This window comes from Apodemus sylvaticus, chromosome 2, assembly GCF_947179515.1.
Source record: "Apodemus sylvaticus chromosome 2, mApoSyl1.1, whole genome shotgun sequence".
Lineage (NCBI taxonomy): Eukaryota > Metazoa > Chordata > Mammalia > Rodentia > Muridae > Apodemus > Apodemus sylvaticus.
Window position 1 is genome coordinate 175,750,505 of NC_067473.1, and position 20,425 is coordinate 175,770,929.

Sequence of the window (20,425 nt, forward strand, 5' to 3'; positions counted from 1 at the left end):
CAGAGAGGCAGAGAGAGACAGAGACAGATAGAGACAGAGAGAGACAGAAAGTGACAGAGACAGAAAGTGACAGAGACAGAGACAGAGAGAGACAGAGAGACAGAGACAGAGAGACAGAGACAGAGAGAGACAGAAAAACAGAGACAGGCAAAGAGACAGAGACACAGAGAGACAGAGCGAGATAGAGAGTGACAGAGAGTGACAGAGAGACAGAGACAGAGAGAGACAGAAAAACAGAGACAGGCAAAGAGACAGAGACACACAGAGAGACAGAGCGAGATAGAGAGTGACAGAGAGTGACAGAGAGACAGAGACAGAGAGAGACACACAGAGATAGGAAGAAAGGGAGAGGTACATTTGTAGCTGGGTGAACTAGGAGCTGAGCTGACATCACATTTGACACATGGATAACTAAGATGACGCTGGATAACTAAGTCCAAAAGTTCACTGGAAAGTAACAATGTGCTTTAAGGCTGGGAGAAAGGCCCATGGCTACCACTCCAGTCACAGTCCTGGGAATGCTGGAAGAGAGAGGCAGGCATAAAGAAGAGACGTGGTTCTTGAAAGGAGTCCCGAGCTCTGCTGTCATCAGGTTATCAAAGTGGGGGAATGATTAGGACTGGAGAGGAGAACCAAAGGCAGGAATGTGCTTAGGCATGAGACAGGGTATACTGAGGCATGGCTGGTCTTGTTTGACATGTCCTGAGTGCCTCTGCTGGATGATGTGTGCACTTAAAGCAAGCTCAGACCTCCAGACATGGATCAGAGCTGAGGAGGACACAACATCTGTCCCACCAGGAATTACTGGGACCCACTGGGCCTGTGCACTGAGCAGACCTTGGTCACAAACTCTGCAGCCAGTCCCACAACAACCAGAGGAAGCTCAACTCCCAGGCCCCTTTACACACCCAGGATCCCAAGATCCCAGTAGCGTGGTCACACCAGAATCTCAGGGTCCCAGAGGCAGCTTGACTCCCCTGAACTCGGATACACACCCAGGATTTCAGGATCACAAATAGGATCAAAGGATCACAGGATCACAGAAACAGCCTGACTCTGAGGAGTTCTGACACAACCAGGATCGTAGGAAGGACAGTCTCCAGTCAGATATAGTGTAAGGGCAGATAGCACTAGAGATAATCAGATGGCAGGAGGCAAGCACAAGAACATAAACAACAGAAACCAAGGTTACTTGGCATCATCAGAACCCAATTCTTCCACCATAGCAAGTCCTGGGTACAACATTACACTGGAAAAGCAAGATTTGGATCTAAAATCACTTCTCAAGATGGTGATTGAGGACTTTAAGAAGGACATAAATAACTCCTTTAAAGAAATACAGGAGAACACAGGTAAACAGCTAGAAGCCCTTAATGAGGAAACACAAAAATCCCTTAAAAGAATTACAGGGAAACACAATCAAACAGGTGAAGGAAATGAACAAAACCATCTAGGATCTAAAACTGAATCTAGAAACAATAAAGAAATCACAAAGTTAGACAACCCTGGAGCTAGAAAACCCAGGAAAGAGATCAGCAGTCATAGATGCAAGAATCAACAACAGAATACAATAGATACAAGAATCTCAGGTGCAGAAGATACCATAGAAAACATTGACACAAGAGTCAAAAAAGAGCAAATTGCAAAAATCTCCTAACCCAAAACATCCAGGAAATCCAGGACACAATGAGAAGACCAAGCCTAAAGATAATAGGTATAGAAGAGAGCCACGATTCCACAACTTAAAGGGTCAGTAAATATCTTCAACAAAATTATAGAAGAAAACTTACCTAACCTAAGGAAAGAGATGCCCATGAACATTCAATAAGCCTACAGAACTCCAAATAGACTCCAAAAAAATTCCTCACATCACATACTAATCAAAACACCAAATGCACTAAGCAAAGAAAGGATATTAAAAGCAGTAAACGAAAAAGGTCAAGTAACATATAAAGGCAAGCCTATCATACACCAAGCTTCCCACCAGAGACTATGAAAACTAGAAGATCCTGGGCAGATTTAATATAGATCCTAAGAGAATACAAACGCCAGCCCAGACTACTATACCCAGCAAAACTCTCAATTACAATAGAAACCAAGATATTCCATGACAAAATGAAATTTACACAATATCGTTCCACAAATCCAGCCCTACAAAGGATAATAGATGGAAAATACCAACAAATTATACCCTAGAAAAAGCAAGAAAGTAATCTTTCAACAAACCCATAAAACATAATTCCACCTCTAACACCAAAAATAACAGATATTTTCCTTAATATCTCTCAACATGAAAATTAATATTACCAACATATCCTAATTGATTGGAATTCAAAGATATGAGGAATTAGAAATTTGTTGGCTGTCTCCCAGTGGTCTCTCTAATTTGGTAATTGGAGAGATATGTCCAATACACTTTCTGCTTGTTTGTATGGGACAGTGTCTTGCTGTGCACCACATAATGGTCTTGAAATCATGCTTCTGTTATCTCAACCTCTCCATAAGTAAGATTGTTTATTTGATATTTTTACACTATACTATGGTTTTTCAGAACAGCTTATGTGTTTCAAAATTATTTATACAGCCAAAAGAAATGTAGACAATTGACTTGTGAGGTGGTTTGTAAGAGAACAACAAAGAGTGAGACTGAATGTTTTGCTTGATATTTATAATTATTGTATCAATTTTGAAGAAGATGACCTTATAAGTTACTCTTTTTCTGAAATGAATGCTTTTTAAAATCATCACAGCCAATGAACCAGAATCTTACTCTCACCTGATATCTGTGCCACCTTCCAAGCAGAACCTCTGTTCATTGAAACAGTTGATGAATGACTTCATGACTGGACCATCTTAATACACACACCATTTCTTAAATGAATTGTAACCTGTTCCCCGTGGGCTGAGAATGATGACAATCACTCAAGTCAAATAGGTTTGACCATAGCAGGAAATCTGTATTCAAATAATTGTGCCTACAATTCCTTCCTTGGCGCAGCAAAACTCAACTCTTAGCTTAGCTACTATGGAGGTAAAATCCTTTGGTAATATGAGGGACATTGAAATACATCCATATTACAGTGAACTCCAATGTCTAAAATTTGTTCTTATTTTGGGTTTGTACCACAGTAAGAGCCAAGATTTCAAGCTCTACTAAAGACAAAAGGAACAAAAAAACAGAAAGACTTTATCTTTTTATGTTCATTTTATAACATGTCCATCATGTTTATGATTGGTATAAAATATATATTGTCTTAAATATAATAAAACATAGTTAAAAAAGAAAAAGACAGGGAATGTTGTAGATATAAGACAGGGTGAGCTGTAGATATAAAACAGGGTGTGCTGTAGTAGACAGGGTGTGCTGTAAATGTAAGACAGGGTGAGCTGTAGATATAAGGTATGCTTTAGGTATAAGACAGGGTGTGTGCTGTATGTGGAAACACAGCAAGACAGAACCCTATAGTGTTGGGCTGGTCAGTCTCAATAGGCCACTCTGAAAAAGAAGCTGTGAGACGGTGTGTCTGCCAGGGGCATGTCAGCTGACCCCACCACTGTTGGTCCCCCTGTTGAAATCACCCACACTATACTCTCTTTATGGATGAATCCAGCAGGCTTAAGAGAAAGCTCACATCTACTGTCCAGATAATTGTATGCCATGGAGAGTCAGCCTTAAAAGAAAATTCCACTGGCATTACCATTCTCAAATTATTTTTGTGCACCCAGAGGAGAAAGGGGAGATGTGTGTGTGGGCAGGCGGGGCAAGGTACACTTATAAAATACACACACACACACACACACACAGATCTGGGAAGAAAATTCAGCTGAGATATAGAGTTCTGTCTCAAAGGCTCAGGACACACACAGCAGGCATTCACATTCTAAAATAAAACAGATGAGCCATTTTAAATGTTTTATTGCAAAACCCAAGGATTGCAGCTATTACTATTGAAAAAAAGAACTTTTAGGAAGCCATTTTTCTATTCTTTGTACCTCTGAGTCCTTGGTTCTGATGTTCTGCTCCTCTGACCTTGATCTAATCATGAATATCTATGGTACTTAATTATAATAATAAAAAAACCGCCTACATTGCACTCTCCATGGTAGAGGCATATTTTTTTCTCCTTTGGTCACCTGCCAGTTCTCAAAATTATAGCAGTGGGAAGAAATGCAAATGAAGGGCGTGCTTGACAGCTAAACATAATGGGATGCATGGTCTACATTTGAAAAGTTACCTTAAGATAAAAGGTAGCATAGGAAAAAAAATCACTTCTTTAAGGTCACCTATGGCTTTGAATTACAGCTTTGAGAGATTTCCAATTTAGTCATCAGAGAGGAAGAAGCCAAAATAAGGATTATATCCTTTGCTGGGGAAAAGACAGAACTTTACCTCACAATCATTGGGTGATCCAGCGAAGCAGAAACCACAAACAAAAACATCAAATGAAGAAACAAAGCACCCACTCTCATGTAGTCATCGTGTAGAGAGACTTTCAATGAATAAGCCACCGAATATCTTCTAGGCTAATTGTATTCTTGTAGCATACAAATTTGTTTTTTATTAATAAGCAAAAAGGATCACCGTAACATATGACAAAATATGAAATTTGTTGGCTCTACTAAGTTGGCAAGAATTCAGTTGATTTTATGAATCTGCAAGACTTGAAGGAAAGTACTTCATTATTCAGATAAATATATTCTTCAAATAGGGTAGTGGGAAGTAAATGGGCATACTCTGAATTGTTCTGAAAAGGTTTAACTAAAGTGATGGATACGTGTGTGCTTGTTTGCTATTTTTATTTTTTTGAGGCAGAGCATCATCATGTAAACAGGCTGGCCTAGAGTTTGACATCTTGGGATTGTAAATGTGTCCCATGTTATTGTTCTCTGTCTCTGTCTCTGTGTCTCTGTATCTCTGTCTCTGTCATTGTGCGTGAGGGTTGAACCCAGGGCTCAGAATATTTTAGGCAACTAACAATATCACCTAGATAACCCTTCCCATGTGTATCTATATTTGTGTATAAAATCATATCCATAAAACCCTGATAGTGTTTGGTAATTAGGCATTCCAGTAAATGCCAACATAGTTTCCAAAAGCCTATACTTTACACTTCTTGGTATTTGTTTGGTATTTGGGATCTACAGAGATAACTTTTTGTATACATACTCTGCTTATTGGTTATCAGGAGGGCATGTGTGATGGTTTGAATATGCTTGGCCCAGGGAGGGGTCTAGTTGGAGTAGATGTTTCCTTGTTGAAGTGTGTCACTGCGAGGTTTGCTTGGAAACCCTCCTACTAGCTTGCTGCAAACAGTCTGCTCCTGGCTTCCTTTGGATGAAGATGTAGAACTCTCACCTCCTCCTGTGTCATGCCTGCCTGGATGTTGCCATGCTCCTGCCTTGATGATAATGAACTGAACCTCTGATCCTGTAAGCCAGCCTTAATTAAACATTGTCCTTTACAATGTCTAAACATTGCCTTGGTCATGGTGTCTGTTCACAGCAGTAAAACCCTAAGAAGACAGCAGGAACCATGAAGTCATGGTTAACAGAACCTGGAGTTCTGAGACACAGGGGTTCCGTTTTCATTTCTGTGGGGCTTTAGTCATAAGAAAGTCATCGTAGCTCTTCGCTTCTACCCTCTGGTGAACAATACCAAACCCTGAGCCTTTTCTGTCTTGGGTGGCATGAGATACAGGAATCTCTCATTTGGGCCATGAAAGGACAGATTGAACAAGTTAGCAAATGGACTTGAGATGATGAGCTTAGGGTGCACCGGGAGCAGAGACGTGGTGCATGGGAGCCTTGCCAGCAAGGCAGGACTGCTGCCTTTCCTACCTGCTGCACAGGCTCGCGGTAAAATAAAGTGACATGTGACATGGCTGAGTGATGGTGCTGAGTGACATTGGAAGACGACGCTCGTGGGTGATGCTAATGAGAGACTGTGGCTGGAGGGTGACTGGAAGATGTTGCTCATGGGTGATGCTCATTTGTGACCACGGTGAGTGATCGTGGTGGGTCACATTGCAGGATGGTTCCAGTGGGGGACAACGGTGAGTGATGTCACACTGGTAAGTGACAGTGAAGGGTGGTGTGACACTGCTGACTGACATTGGTAACTAGTACAGCTCATGGAGTTGTGGTTGCTGGTGACTTTGTAGCTGAACAGGAGGGATGGGGAAAGAAGACAAGATTGAACAAGGTAAACAGAAAGACTGATCAAAGGGACAAAAGAAACTTCCAATCTTCAAGATGCAATGAAGATGGCATGTCAAATCGAGGACAAAGACGGGGACTTTTTGATAAATGAGATTGGAATAACTTGATAGTAATACAGACAGAAGATGTTTTTATCCTTAAAATCTATTCTAATATAATTGCTGTTGGTTCAGAGGTAAAAAGCCAAAAAAAAAAAAATTAAAAAACAAAAAACTCAATAGAAAACTAAAAGAGAACACGGGTGAACTCTTTTATAAGGCTCTGAATCCACCAGAAACAGACAGTAGAGAGGTTTGATTATAAACATTAAATCCAAGGAAAGATAACACAATTATATTTAGGGAAACAAAAACCTTTGCATGGAAAATAACACGCAAGCCTAGATTAAAATATATATTATACATTAGAGATAACATATAGAATTTTTGTCATAGATAATGGATAAGTACATATACTAAAGATTGAAATAAGCATTGATGAGGATCAGCTAAAAGACAGCCTCTCTGTTTCTGTCTGTCTGTCTGTCTGTCTGTCTGTTTGTCTCTATTTCTCTCTCTCTTGACAGGGTTTCACTGTATAGTCCTGCCAGGCAGACTTTGAACGCACAGAGATCTGCCTGCCACCAAGCTTCTCTTAAATAGCCAGTTAGAAAAGAAACCAAAAGGACTTAGAAAAAGTTCAGAGACACATGGCAACAAATAGAGCAGAGCAAAACTCATAGGATTCAGCAAAACAGTAAGTCCTGATTTAGGGATCTAAAGAAATCAGAACAGACTAAAGCCCAGCATTAGATGAGGGGAGCAGAGCCCATGAACAGAACAATTACAGACAGACAAACAGATCAGCTGACCTCCCAACCCTATCAGACAAATGAAAACCAAAGAAACTATGTTTTGATTCTGTTAATACCAGAAAAAATAGACACACCTTTATATGCAGCATGAAAGGCTGGGAGAGAAAACTGTGCCAGATCCAAAACTACAAGTGGAAGACACGGAAATTCACACTACAAGTGATGTCACAGGTAAGCGAGAGGGTACCCTAAGCAACCAAGTTGACTGTACAACTGAAAAGAGATGGTTAAAGTTCTTAAAAAGACACAAACTATTAGGATGGAATCATAAAGTATAAATAATCTGAAAAGCCTTCTAACTAGGGAGGGGTTTGAGGTCACATCAGAAACCTCATAGTAAAGAGAAAGCCAAGCACAGAGGATGCTACCAAGCAGTTAAAGAAGAATTAATGGCAAAGCAATGACAATCTTTTACAAACTCCAGAGAAGAATTTAAAAGAAAAAGGTCACAGTGTTCTGTGTGGTGCAGCATTAACCTAGCGCCCAAAATGGATAAAGTAGCAACAAATAAGGTAAACTCAAGAACACAATATTCCACAAAAAATGAAATTCATATCTAAATGCAAGGATGGCTTGACATCTTAAAAACATTATATCATCTTAACAAGAGGAGGAAGGAAGGGAATAAGGAAGGAAGGAAAGAAGGAGGAAGGAAGGAGGGAGGAAGGAGGAAGGAAGAAAGGAAGGAAAGAAGGAAGGAAAAAGGAAGGAAGGAAGGAGGAAGGAAGGAACAAAGGAAGGAAGGAACAAAGGAAGGAAGGAAGAAAGAACAAAGGAAGGAAGGAACAAAGGAAGGAAGGATAGGTCTGGTCAATGCAATGATGCAGAAAGGGTTTTCACAAAATGTAGTGACCTAGAATGGTAATACTTGACAGTCTGGGAATATCGGAAAAGCAACACAACACAACGAAAGTATATGTGAAAACCTGCAGCTATCAGTGAGGGGAGAGTGAAGGCCTTTTAGTAGGTCAGATGCTGCCATTAGTACTGAACACTGTGGGACTGTCTTAGCTTTGAGCAATTAGATTTAAAGTAAGTAAGTAAGTAAAGAAAAGAAAGAAAGAAAAGAAAGAAAGGTAGCTAGAATTTCAGGAAACAGAAACATCATTCTCAGATGAGGGATACTAATGCACAATTGCACACACACACACACACACACACACACACACACACACACACCTATGAGCTAATTAGTAAATTTAGCAACTTTTTGGCTTTAAAATGAATGATTAATGACCCAGCTGGAGAGATGACTTGGCAGTTGGTAGTGCTTGCTAACTCTACCACAGGATCTAGGCTCCATTCTTAGCCTTGTTTGGAGGCTCAGCAGCACCTCTAACTCCAGCTGCAGAGGATCCAATGCCCCCTCCTGACCTTCACTGGTATCTGCACTCATGTGCACATACACTCACATTGACCAAAAGACGATTGTGAACTAAGATACTAGCAATGATTACTCTTAAGGAAAGTTAAGGAGGCGGTAGCACATACACAAAAATGATACATATTTAGAAATAAATTTACCCAAGCAGGTGAAAGTGCAGTTTAATGGAAAATACAAAAAAAATGTAAAAAGCAATGGAGGAGAATGAGTGTGTTGATGCACATCAGTACCACTTGGGAAGTGGAGGCAGGAGGATCAGTACTTCAAGGTTGTCTTTGGCTTTGTGGCCATCTTGGATTACATGTGATCTTGTTCCACCCAAAAAGTGAAAATAAGTAAATAAGTTAAAGAAGATACTAACAAATGGAAAAAAGCCAGTGGTTGCTGGTTGAAAGTCTTAATATTGTTAAAACTGTTAATATTGTTAACTCAATCCAAAGGGACCATAGCAACAATTTGTGTGTGTGTTGCGCACACAGAACAGCAAAAACAAACAAACGAGAAACAAAAAAACACATGTATAGGATCTCATGTACCATTGAATAGTCAAAATAATCTGGAGAAAGAAAAATAAATTTGGATGCTCAGTACTCTCTGATTTCAAAGCACACTACAAGGCAATGGTAATAGAGAATGCATGGTTCTGGACCGAGAACAGAAACTAAGTTCCTGAAACCAAGTAATCATGGATCTTCAACAGGATGCAAATGTTCCACAGAAGGAAAGTGAGAAGTGAAAAGGAATATCCAGATACAGAAGACAAATTTGTACATTTACCTCATGCTATCTGCAAAATGTTAAACTGACAGAGATTAGAGACCCAGAGACAGCAAAGTCTCAGAGAAACCATTAAAATAAAACTCTTCAAGACCTTGTATTTGTCTTGGTTCCTTGGATATGACATCCAAGGCAAAGCTAATGAGAGAAAGAGAGAGAGAGAGAGAGAGAGAGAGAGAGAGAGAGAGAGAGAGAGAGAGAGGAGAAGAGAGAGGGGAGGGAGAGGGAGAGGGAAAGGGAGAGGGAGAGGGAAGAGAGAGAGAAGAGAGAAGGAGAGGGAGAGGGAGAGGGAGGGAGGGAGAGAGAGAAGAGAGAGGGAGGGGGAGGGAGGAGAAAGAAGAGAGAGGGAGAGGGAGGGAGGGAGGGAGAGAGAGATAAGAGAGGGGGAGGGGAGAGGGAGAGAGAGAGAGAGAGAGGGAAAGGGAGGGAGGGGGAGACGGAGAGGGAGAGAGAAGGGTAAATGTAAAAACTTCATGTCAAAGGAAAGAGGCATAAAGGCAATGTAGAATGGAAGGAACTGACCGTAGCTTACACATCCAATACAAGGAAGGTCAATATTCAGGACATAACAGAGCTCTACACGTTCAAATGACTAGAACCGAATGTCCTGATTTTAAAAATGGACAGAGGACTTGAAAATATAATTTATCAAACAGTACATAAAAGTGGCTGATAAACATCAACAAGATTTGATGATTGATCATTTGGGAGATGCTGATGCAAATCAAATAAGAACTCAGCTCACATTCACCAGTGTGGCCACAGTTAATGGTAAAAGAAGTCACTAAATGCTGGTAGAACATGTTGAGCGTGTGAGGAGTCCCTGGGCACCGGGCATGGGAGTGCAGGAGAGGCAGGTGTTGAGGGAAGCAGCAGGTCATGCTCTTAGGCAGTAAAAGAGGAGGAGACAGACGTATTTCTGGGCATATGATTCCAAGGGGTGGGACTCTGAAGGTGTCTGCGTGACTGTATTCAAAACAGCATCCTTTATGTTACATGAGAGGTGTATGCAGTTTAACTGTCCAGTAACAGATGAGTGGATAGAAAAAATGTATTCTTGCAAAAAAAAATATGCTTGCAATCCATGTGTTTGGGTGACGGAGAATCAGGAGTTCAAGGTCATTCTTGACTGCACAGTGAATTCTAAGTCAGCCTGGGCTGTGTGAGAACCTGTCTTAAAATACCCAGTGACAATATGTTCTATACACTGGAGTATTATCCAGTGTTAGAAATGAAGAAAATGAAGGTTGGAGAGAGATCTCATTAGTTAAGAGCATGACTGTTTCCCAGAGAACATGGGTTCAATTTCCAGCACCCACAAGTCCCTACTTGTGTCACAACTGTCCCTAACTCCAAGATCTGACACCCTCACACAGACATAAATGCAGGTTAAAATACCAATGCACATAAAAATAAAAATAAATAAATAATTTTTAAAAAGTTTAAAAATGAAGAAAATGTTGTCATATGCTATTATATATGTGAAATGTGAAGGTTTTTGTTTAAAGAGAGTAGGTCAGAAAGGGAGAGATACTATCTATTGACAAGACACCAAAACCACATTACAAAATTAAAACATAAACGTATAGGTTCATATTAAAGTTAAAACCACAAGAGAAGAAGCTAATGTAAACTAAAGCCCAGAAATGAAATAGAAAGTAGAAAGTCAGTTCCTGTGATCTTCCAGGAGAGATGGGAGGAATTAGTGGACATAGATATTCTGTGTTTTGAGTGGGAAAAAGTGTATGGAAACCTGCTTTGCTGAGCCCACAGGAATGCGGCATGAAGGACTCATATGAGTACTGAGTACAGACCTGATTTTCTTCCCTTACAGGTAACATTACATGTAGGTAAGTCAGTGGGACTATGACCGCGAAAGGCAAGACATTACAATTCCTGATTTAAGGAAATAACAAAGTCCATGAGTTCTGTTCCTTTGGAGAGCTGATTAACATCAGGATGTTGGGGAAGGCTGGCCGGTAGGCACTAAGCTACAGTCAGATGAGTCTGGATGTTCTGGTGCTATCGCAAAGCAGGGAGACTATGGAGAGCAGCAGTGTGTCGTGTGCTTTATTTTGTTTCATTTTGTTGTGACAGGGTCTCATGCACCTCAGTGACCTGGCCTCAAACTTGCTGTAGTACCTACCCCCAGCCTTGAGACCTTGATTTTTCTGCCTCTTCCTTCTAAATGATGGAAGAACAGGTGTGTACCACATGTTCAAATATTTTAAAAAAGCTTTAAAAAAACTTTGAATGTTTTTTAACTATAATGAGATAATATGGGTTAGACCTAATTTAAACATTACAGGTGATATATGTATACCTAGATTGAAAATCATGATATCCCAATAATATGCATGTTTTCTATTTTATGTATCTCTTAAAATTATGTTCAGAAGCTGAGAATTCAGAACTTAGTTTAGTGACACTTTAGAGAAGCTTAGTCACTTAGTTTAGTGACTAAGAACACTTGCTGCTTTTGCAGAGCACCAGAGTTCAGTTCCCAGCCTACAAAGGAGCCTTACAGGCTAGCTCCAAGGAAATCTGATATTGATGCCCTCTTCTGGCCACTTCTGGCAAATGCACTCACAAAGTACCAGTATCTAATCTCTCTCTCTCTCTCTCTCTCTCTCTCTCTCTCTCTCTCTCTCTCTCTCTCTAATATGTAACTTATAAACCTTTAAAAATAAATAAATTTAGAATTTAGGCTCCTGAGTACTTGGATCACAGGCATGTGCCACTAGGCTTGAATTCCTCTGCATGAGATCTTGGCTCAGAAAACAAAATAGGAATGAGAAATGTGGACACCAACCCGGTCTCAAAACCCTCCACCTACAATCTGTCCTGCTTGCAAGCTGTGCTGGGGCAGAGGTTGCACAGAGCTTGTGGGAGTGGCCAATCAGTGTTTGGTTTATCTACACAGTCTAGATGGTCAGGAACTGGAGACTAGACCACCCAAAGACCTGGAAAAAATGAAATAATTGCTAATGATGTTCTACTGTGCACGTAGATAGGTAGGTGTCTTGTCCACTCGTCCTCAGAGAGGCTTCCTCTGTCAGAAGATTGGCAGGGGATCGGGGTGAAGAGACCCACAGCCAGATATTATGTGGAAAGAGTGTAAACTGGAGGGAGGTGTCCTCAGGTCCTTCCTTCAGAGATTTGGAGATAGGGAACCTGGGAGGAAGTCCTATAGGACTCAGACGGGATGGAGGACACCGGACGAACAACCAAATCAGCTAGTCGGGGCTCACAGAGACGGGAAACTGCACGCACAGGGCTCGCAGGGCTCTGCACCAGGCCCTCCGTGTGTACATTACGGCTGTTAGCTTGCTGTTATTGTGGGACTCCTAAGAGTGCGAGCAGGCGTGTCTCTCACTCTTTTCCCTGTTTCTACCTATAGACAGTGATGACACTGAGAAGTTTATTTTTAAGTATTAGACGTAAGTATCCACATAGTGTGTAACTAACAGTGTGTATTATTGTGTCTGTATGTAAATGTTTGTCACGACATACATGAGTGAAATTCTAGAACAGTTGTGCTTTGTGATTGCCAGAGCAGGACAGAGTAGCCATGAAAGTGGGTGAGTGTCTGGGAGCTGGAGTTGGAGTCCCCACGCACGAGGGAGGTAAAGGTAGACAGACATTGTCCGGCTCTGCTGGTCTCGGGTGTAGTAACTAGGCTCATGCAGATCTGAGAGTTCAAAGACACCGTATGGAACTTAAGAAGGAGGTAAGAGACTCACGGTTTTCTGGCCGATAGATCAGGTCGCAGTACTTCATGTAAAGAGTTACCAATGCGGCAAACGCAGACAGAGTAGGAAGCAGGACCACAAGGGCCCCGGACCCCAAGTACTGGATGCTTGAGATTCCCAGAAAGACAACAGCTGCATTCAGGTTCATGGACCAGGAGGCCCTGTGGCACAGAGAGAGTGACAAGAAAAATCCCAGAGGTCATTGTACATAACATCTCAAGTTGAGTCGCGGCAACTGATTTCACTTATGGACTAAGAACAAGTACCAGGGACCACTCGTCTCCCACAGTTAGCATTTCCTCATTGTTTCACAAGCCTAGGAGCACCGCCTCCCTGTTATGTTCCTTGTCCTTGTTTCTGCTTAGAATAGAGGCAGGGAGAGAGTGGATCCCGGGAGCCTGGAAAATGCCTATCATTTAAGAACGATATATCTCTAAGTACAGGAAAAAAACATAGAAATTTTGGGATTACCCTGTTTAAAGTCAGGTTAGGCATTTAGTCAAAGAAAAGAGAGGTTTGAACAAAACCTCCTTTCCTAATGACTGGCATCAAGAAAAGCTACCTACCCTGGCGTTTGCAAATTATTTCTGGGAAATAACTCTCACCTCCCAACCTTTCACGGGATCTGCATTTGGCATCAGAGCTTAGAATTCAAAGTTATAATCCTAACCATGTCAAGTGAAAAATCTTGTTGAGGTACGATATGACGCAATGTGATATGATATGATACAATTTACTCATTTAGTTACAGATATTCCCCTCATGTATGAAGTTTTGTTATGTGAGCATTTGTATTTCAGCTGTGCGTATTCTAATGGCATTACACTGTCATATTCTTGCTTTGTTTGTGAAAGCTTCCCTTTACCAACCTGCTACCAGCTGCCTCTCCTACCCTCCCTGCCCACTCCCCTTCACATGTTTTCTACACCCATCGTTGTCCCTCACAAACCCCTTTACCCTCCATCGAAATCCGGCATCCACAACCCGTCTAGCCTTCCACCTGCTACTCCTTCCACCAACCCCGTCTGCCCCCAGAACCCCTATCCACAAACGGCTCTACCATCCATCCAACACCCAGCCTCCTCTCCATTCCCTGTCCTCCCACCTGAACCCCTTCCCACTCTGCCATGTTCACCCATGCCTCCTTCCTCTACCCTGCTCCGGTCCCCCTCCATTGTTCACCTGTCATTCACTTTTGCGCATGCGCATCCCTCAATACTCATCCACATGCAGTCATCCAAACCTCCCTTCCCACACACTTCACTGTCCATCCATTATCCACATAATGCAATATCCGTTTACCCAGTCCAACCATGCCCCCTCAAACCCACACCCACCCACCGCCCATCTGCATCCATCTTTTTAATACAGTATTTATCCTCGGTCCATCTCCACCAATTCTCCATGCCCTCCGTCCTTTCCTATTCATTTCAACAGTCCCAATCTCTACCTTATCCAACCTCATCTGCTCACATCCACTCCGTACACACTTCCAATCATCTATTCCTATCCACTGAGATCCACCATCCGTACATCCATACCCACCATGCTCATATACTACCCATCAGCAACCACTCCCATCAGCTTCCGGGTCTACCCTCTCCACCTCTACCATTTATGTCTATGTCCTAGATCCACATCCTATCCAGTCCCATTCCTTCCCATGTCCGCCTCATGCTTTTCCATCCACCCTGTCCGACTGCTATCTGACCTGATCGTTTCTCACCTGGTCCTCACCATTTCATCCAGATCCACAGCACACTCCTGCACATCCTCCTCTACACTCTACTAATGTCTCATCCAACCACTGTTCTAATCCACCTTCCCATTGGTTCCTCCATCCGCCTCCATCTTACCTTACCCCATCCAACTCTCATCTCCTCTCCACCTCCCTCATTCACCCCTCCCTCATCCTGTCTCATCAGGATATTCTTTCTTACTACCAAGTAGCATCTGTTGTCTGTTATATAAACATTTACTCTTTATTTGTCCACTTATCTGTTGATAAACATTTTTTTCTAGCTCATAGCTATTACAAAAACTGATGCTCAAGTGTTTGTACAGATATGAGCATTCAATTTCTGTAGGTAAAAGTCGAGGAGTGGAACAGCTGAGGTTTATAATACATGTATATCTAATAGCAGAAGAAACAAATGGTTTTTGAGACCCTGAGACATTTTACAACATGATCATATTTGCGAATGCTCTAATCCATTTACATCATGATCAACATTGAGGGTGGTAGATTTGTATCAGTGTTTCATTGTGGTTAATGACACACAACTTCCTCTAATGGGTTCTGGCTTTCTAGATATTCCTTGATAAAGCTTTTGTGAAAATATGTCTCCTGCCTAAAAAGAAAGTTGGCGCTGGGAAGATGATTCAGTGCATAATGTGACTGTTCTGCAACCTTGGGGGCCTAGTTGATGTTCCAGCTTCCATGTAAAAAGCCCAGCACTGCAAATCCCTGTAATCCCAGTGCTGGGAGGCAAAGATTGGAGGACCGTGGGCTTGACCGGCCAGCTGCTGTAGCCAATTCACAAACACCATGTTTAGTAAGAGACCTTGCTTCAAACGCCATGTGGAGAACGACAGAGGAAGACACCCACCATTGGCCTTTCACTTGCACACACTTATGCATGAGTGTGTGTACCTGCACACACAGTACACACAACACACACCACAGTGCACACAGCACACACAGCACACACACAATTTTCAAAGGTTACTTTGGCCCCCTAATATTGAATTTAAAATCTTTATGTGTCTGTAAATGAGTTCTTTATCAGTTAGGTAGTTTTACAATTCTTTCCTTTCAGCCTGGGATTTGTCATTAAATTGTCCCACCACGCTCTGGATGGCATCCACTTGCTAGGTTTATTGTCTTTTACAGGTCAAGCTTCCAATGTGGTTTCTACAAATTCTTTGCCAGACAGGAGTTCACAGAGTTTTCTCCCACTTTTTCTTCAGGAAAGAAACCTGAGACTTGGAGAACTGAGATGAACTATCTGCCCTGATGTAGCTGTGCCGCAGGCCCAGGAGGCAGCGCCATTTGTCACTGTGCAGCCTAAAAGCAGGAACTGGCTCAGTGATCTTTTGGCGCCCCTTTCCCGGACTCTGCAGTTACCAGTTTTATGACACTATTACTTCCCTATTCATCCGGGCTTTGACATTTGATCAGCGTGTTTCATCTATCATTAATTATAAATATTGTCCTTCTTCTTTGAAATGGTAATCAGAAGACATGAATTGGAGCTAAACTTTGGCAATCATTCACACCCCATGCCCTGGAATTGAGTGTAATTTTAAAAATAAAGATCACGTCTTTTAGACAAAGATTATTTTAAAGAGCTTAAGTAAAAAAAAAAAAAAGGTATAGGGCGCTAAGCAAGTGCCTCTGTTCCATTTTCCTCCAATTCTTATTTAGGAAACAAGAACTGTGGCACAGGTCTGACAGGTCTGGAAGAAAAGGGTACAATGTCTGGAGATGAAGAGGGTCCTGCAGAGCTTGGTTGACCATGGGCATTTGTTGGAGTTTTATTATCAGATAGCTGGGGGTTGCTACTTGGGGGACAGTGAACCTGGAATTGATTATGTCGGACTTTAAATGAAAACGAAGTAAATGACCGTGTGGTTAGCGCCATGATTGTAGAAAAGGCCTGGCACAGAGTCACAGCCATGGTGATGGTCTGGACCACAGGTCAGAGAGAGCTGGCCAGGGGCACCACAGGGAAGGGCTGGGGTGTCAGGTGGGAGATGTACGAGTGGGAAGGGGGTATACCACCGGCTGGCACTGTCTGAGACACCCACCCATTTCTGTGTCTGTGACATTTTTTATTCTCCCTTGGCTTGTCCTGTCTTGCCTTTTAAGTTCACCTCGGGTCTCTTCAGTGTTCTGACATATTCTACTTCTTCCCGGCCCTGTCCTTCCAAAGAAAACAGCCATTTCACCTGTGACAGCTCAGCTTCTCACATGTGGATTGTCACGCCCCTCACGGACACCATTTTAGTTCTTATACACCCACAATGAGAGAGCAATACCTAAGACATTGACATCTAAGAAAAATGTAGGCCAGTAGACTCCTAATGATTGACGGGGGAAGGGCTGGGAGAATGTGAAATAAAACCATGATAACCAAATTGGGTTAATGTAAACCGTGAACAAGAATTTGTTTGTCATAACTCAGGTGAGGCGCCAAGTTAGAATTTTCCCTAGACTCAGCCTGGGGTTAACCTTCCATGCGGTAGCAAGCTGTCCTCCTGAACTGTGGCTATAGCAACAGAGAGGTGGGAGCCAAAAGCAGTGTTTAGTTATGTCCACTTCGTAGCGCACCTTCCCCTCTCAAAGATAAGCAGGCACTATTGAAAAAATGCAAGAAGTCCTGCAGCGGCTCCTCAGTGTACCACAAGCTGATAAACACTCAACTGCTCCAAAAAGGGTCAAGAAAGATGAAGAAGAATACTCCACGATTTAAATCTTGGGAGAGCTCTCTTGGAAACCCAAAGAAGGGCAGAGCTGAATTATCTGTGTGCGGGAGGGGATTTCACTTAAAGCACTAAATGTAGTTTAGCAGATGCCACCCCACCTATTTGATTGTGTAATTTTTCTAAAAGAATTACTTAGCACAGACACACTCTACATTTGTCTTTGCTGTTCCATGGATAGGACAAGCCACAGATAATTAAGGGTGAAATTATGTATGTATCACTGGCAAATAAATAAATAAATAAATAAATAAATAAATAAATAAATAAAAGAAAACCCTACAGTCTTACAGCTTACCATTAAGTCTCATTTCATCTCAGAGTTCACCAGTAAATTGAAAGTATAAAACACCTCTCACACTGAAAGTCAGAGAGCAAAGCACCAAAGCAAAACAAATACCGTGATTAAGGGAAATTGAAAGCCGTGGCAGGAACACAATTCTTTAGTCCACGTTTTAGTATGGGAATGGAACTGCAAATAACTGGAACTGTGTGGGTGATTTTAAAAACTAAGGACCCATGGCTCCAGCTGCATATGTAGCAGAGGATGGCCTTGTTGGACATCAAAGGGAGGAGAGCCTTGGTCCTGAGAAGGCTTGGTGCCCCAGTATAGGGGAATGCCAGGACAGGGAAACAGGAGTGGGTGGTTTGGTGAGTAGGGGGAGGGGGATGGAATAGGGGGTTTTCGGAGGGGAGCCATGAAAGGGGATAACATTTGAAATGTAAATAAAGAAAATATCTAATAAAAACTTAAAAAATACTCATGAAACGAGAATTTTGGCTTTGTTTTAAACATTTTCTTAATTTATTTCATCATACTTTGAAAGTCACACTGCTGCTTTGCTATTTCTTAGATGGACAGATTTACCTTACATGATTTTTTAACAGAAATAACCAGAAGAGGTCTTGACTAACCTAAGAAACTATGCAAGTGAGGAGGCAACTTTCTGGAAATTTCCAGTCTTCCTAATGTGAAACGATGACTTGGGGACCCCAGAGAGATTATTGTATTCTTCCCCGAAAGACGTAATGATGACTTTGTAGATTTGGGACTGGGGCATGCAGAAGGGCCACTGAAACACATGGACACTGATTTCATGGTGGGTGGTACTGTTCTAGCATGATTCAGAGTCTCCCGAAATGCTTGAAAGAATATTCTGGCAAATGTGCATTTGCAGAAGCAAGGAACAAATAGAAACTCTGTAGCTCTTCTTGTTGCCTGGAATTGTTCTCCTTGGCAGAGACGGCAGAGACGCTGACAGATGACTGTCAATCTTGAGTCAGCACCAAGGGTCAGGTAGACGTTGTAGATGGAACTGATTAATGGCAGCTTCTCCTGCTGTCCCTGCCTCTGTCCCTGGTGCTGCTCTCCATTTTATTGCCCTCCATTTTCCCCCTTTGCTCCTTCTTTTCCCAATGCCCAGTCCTTCTGTCAGGAATCTAATGTGGGATGTTTTGGGTCAGGATTGAGAATTACTGTGTTTAAGGGGCAGTAGGAGATTGCAGCAAGGTTTCAAGTGTAGCTCAGAATCACAGCACCCTTGGTACATAGGCAAGGCAGTTCTTGAACTCTGGATCTTTCTACTGCTTCCTTCTCAGAACACACACACACACACACACACACACATGCACACACACATGTGCACACACATGTGCACACACACATACACACACATGCACACACACATGTGCACACACACACACTCTCGCACGCGCGCGCGTGCACACACGCACATGTGCACGCACATGCACATGCACATGTGCACACACACATGATTAACTGGTAATAATTCATTTGTAAATAACCATTTTATCCACCACAAAATGTACATAGTTCCCCCAAACAATAGATAAAATCTGCTTTTTTTTTTCTTATTTATTTATTAGCTTCTTTGAGATAAGATCTCTCTATACCTAGACTGGCCTCTAAATTATCATGTAGTTGAGGAGAGCCTTCGACCCCTGGACAAGCACCCACCAGTGGTTTTCAGCTGTATTCTGTGGGCTTGAAAATGTAGAAAGCAATTTCCCTTCCCTGTGTCCTATATCAAACTGATATAACCAAGAGCCCTGGGGTCCAGGAATTGGGATATTTCCCAGGAATACTTTGATAGCTTTAATGTGCATCTAAAGCTGAAACTGGTTACCTTCAAGGTTTGGCTTCTGGAAAAATTGGTAGAACAAACACTTCTTAAAATAAAGATTCTACATTTTAGTCCACGTTCAACTCAGAGCATTTCTGTCTGGGATGGACAGCAGGTTGGGTCAGTTTAGGTGCACATTTCTGAAACTTGGGGGATGGAATAAATTCATCTTCTGTCCGTTTCAAGAACCCAATGATTTACTTGGGATTTGATTCTGTCTGACTCGCTGTAGGAACCCTTAAGCATCACACCGTGAAATAGAGATAGAATGTAAATTATCAAGTAAAGTAAGTGGGAAAAATGTGAAGAGCGATTTGAAGCGGGAGGTGGCAGGCTTTAAAATTATGGCCATGAACAGATTTAATTTTCCACCATCCTTTGGCTTCCAGAAAAAACCCTGCTCAGGTGCACTCATTTACATAATCTCCAGAGTGCTGGCTCCGAACTCCTTGCCTCAGAACCCAGAAATCCCTGAAATAGATGGGTTCTGATCTGCGTACATACGTACACCAGGACGCTGGCAGATCTCGACTTCAGAGAGTTTCAGCTTTACGCTTCCCGTGAGGTACGGCGTAGTGGAAGACTGTTCCAGATGGCACTTTTGGCTAGGAGTGGGTTTCTCCACGACATTTGGCAACCTTACTTGGAATCAATGCTTTCAATTGCTAAAACTTCCAGTCTATACTGCTTACCAGGGTTGCTGGGAAGCTTTGGGTGGTAAAGAGCACCAGCACAACTCACTGAAGGTCTTACAGCTATGAACGTCTGACATGTGTGTGGAAGGCAGGGCTAAACGCAGGCTTCAGCTGTT

General features: G+C 42.1%; 1 protein-coding gene across 1 annotated transcript in view; it reads right to left on the minus strand.

Annotated features, from left to right (window-relative positions):
• Positions 1 to 20,425, minus strand: part of Slc15a5 (solute carrier family 15 member 5) — a 91,158-nt gene that overhangs the window by 60,673 nt on the left and 10,060 nt on the right. Inside the window, exon 3 of the mRNA XM_052172743.1 lies at positions 12,977 to 13,146. Coding sequence (XP_052028703.1) covers positions 12,977 to 13,146 — 170 coding nt within the window. The remainder of the gene's footprint in view (positions 1 to 12,976; positions 13,147 to 20,425) is intronic.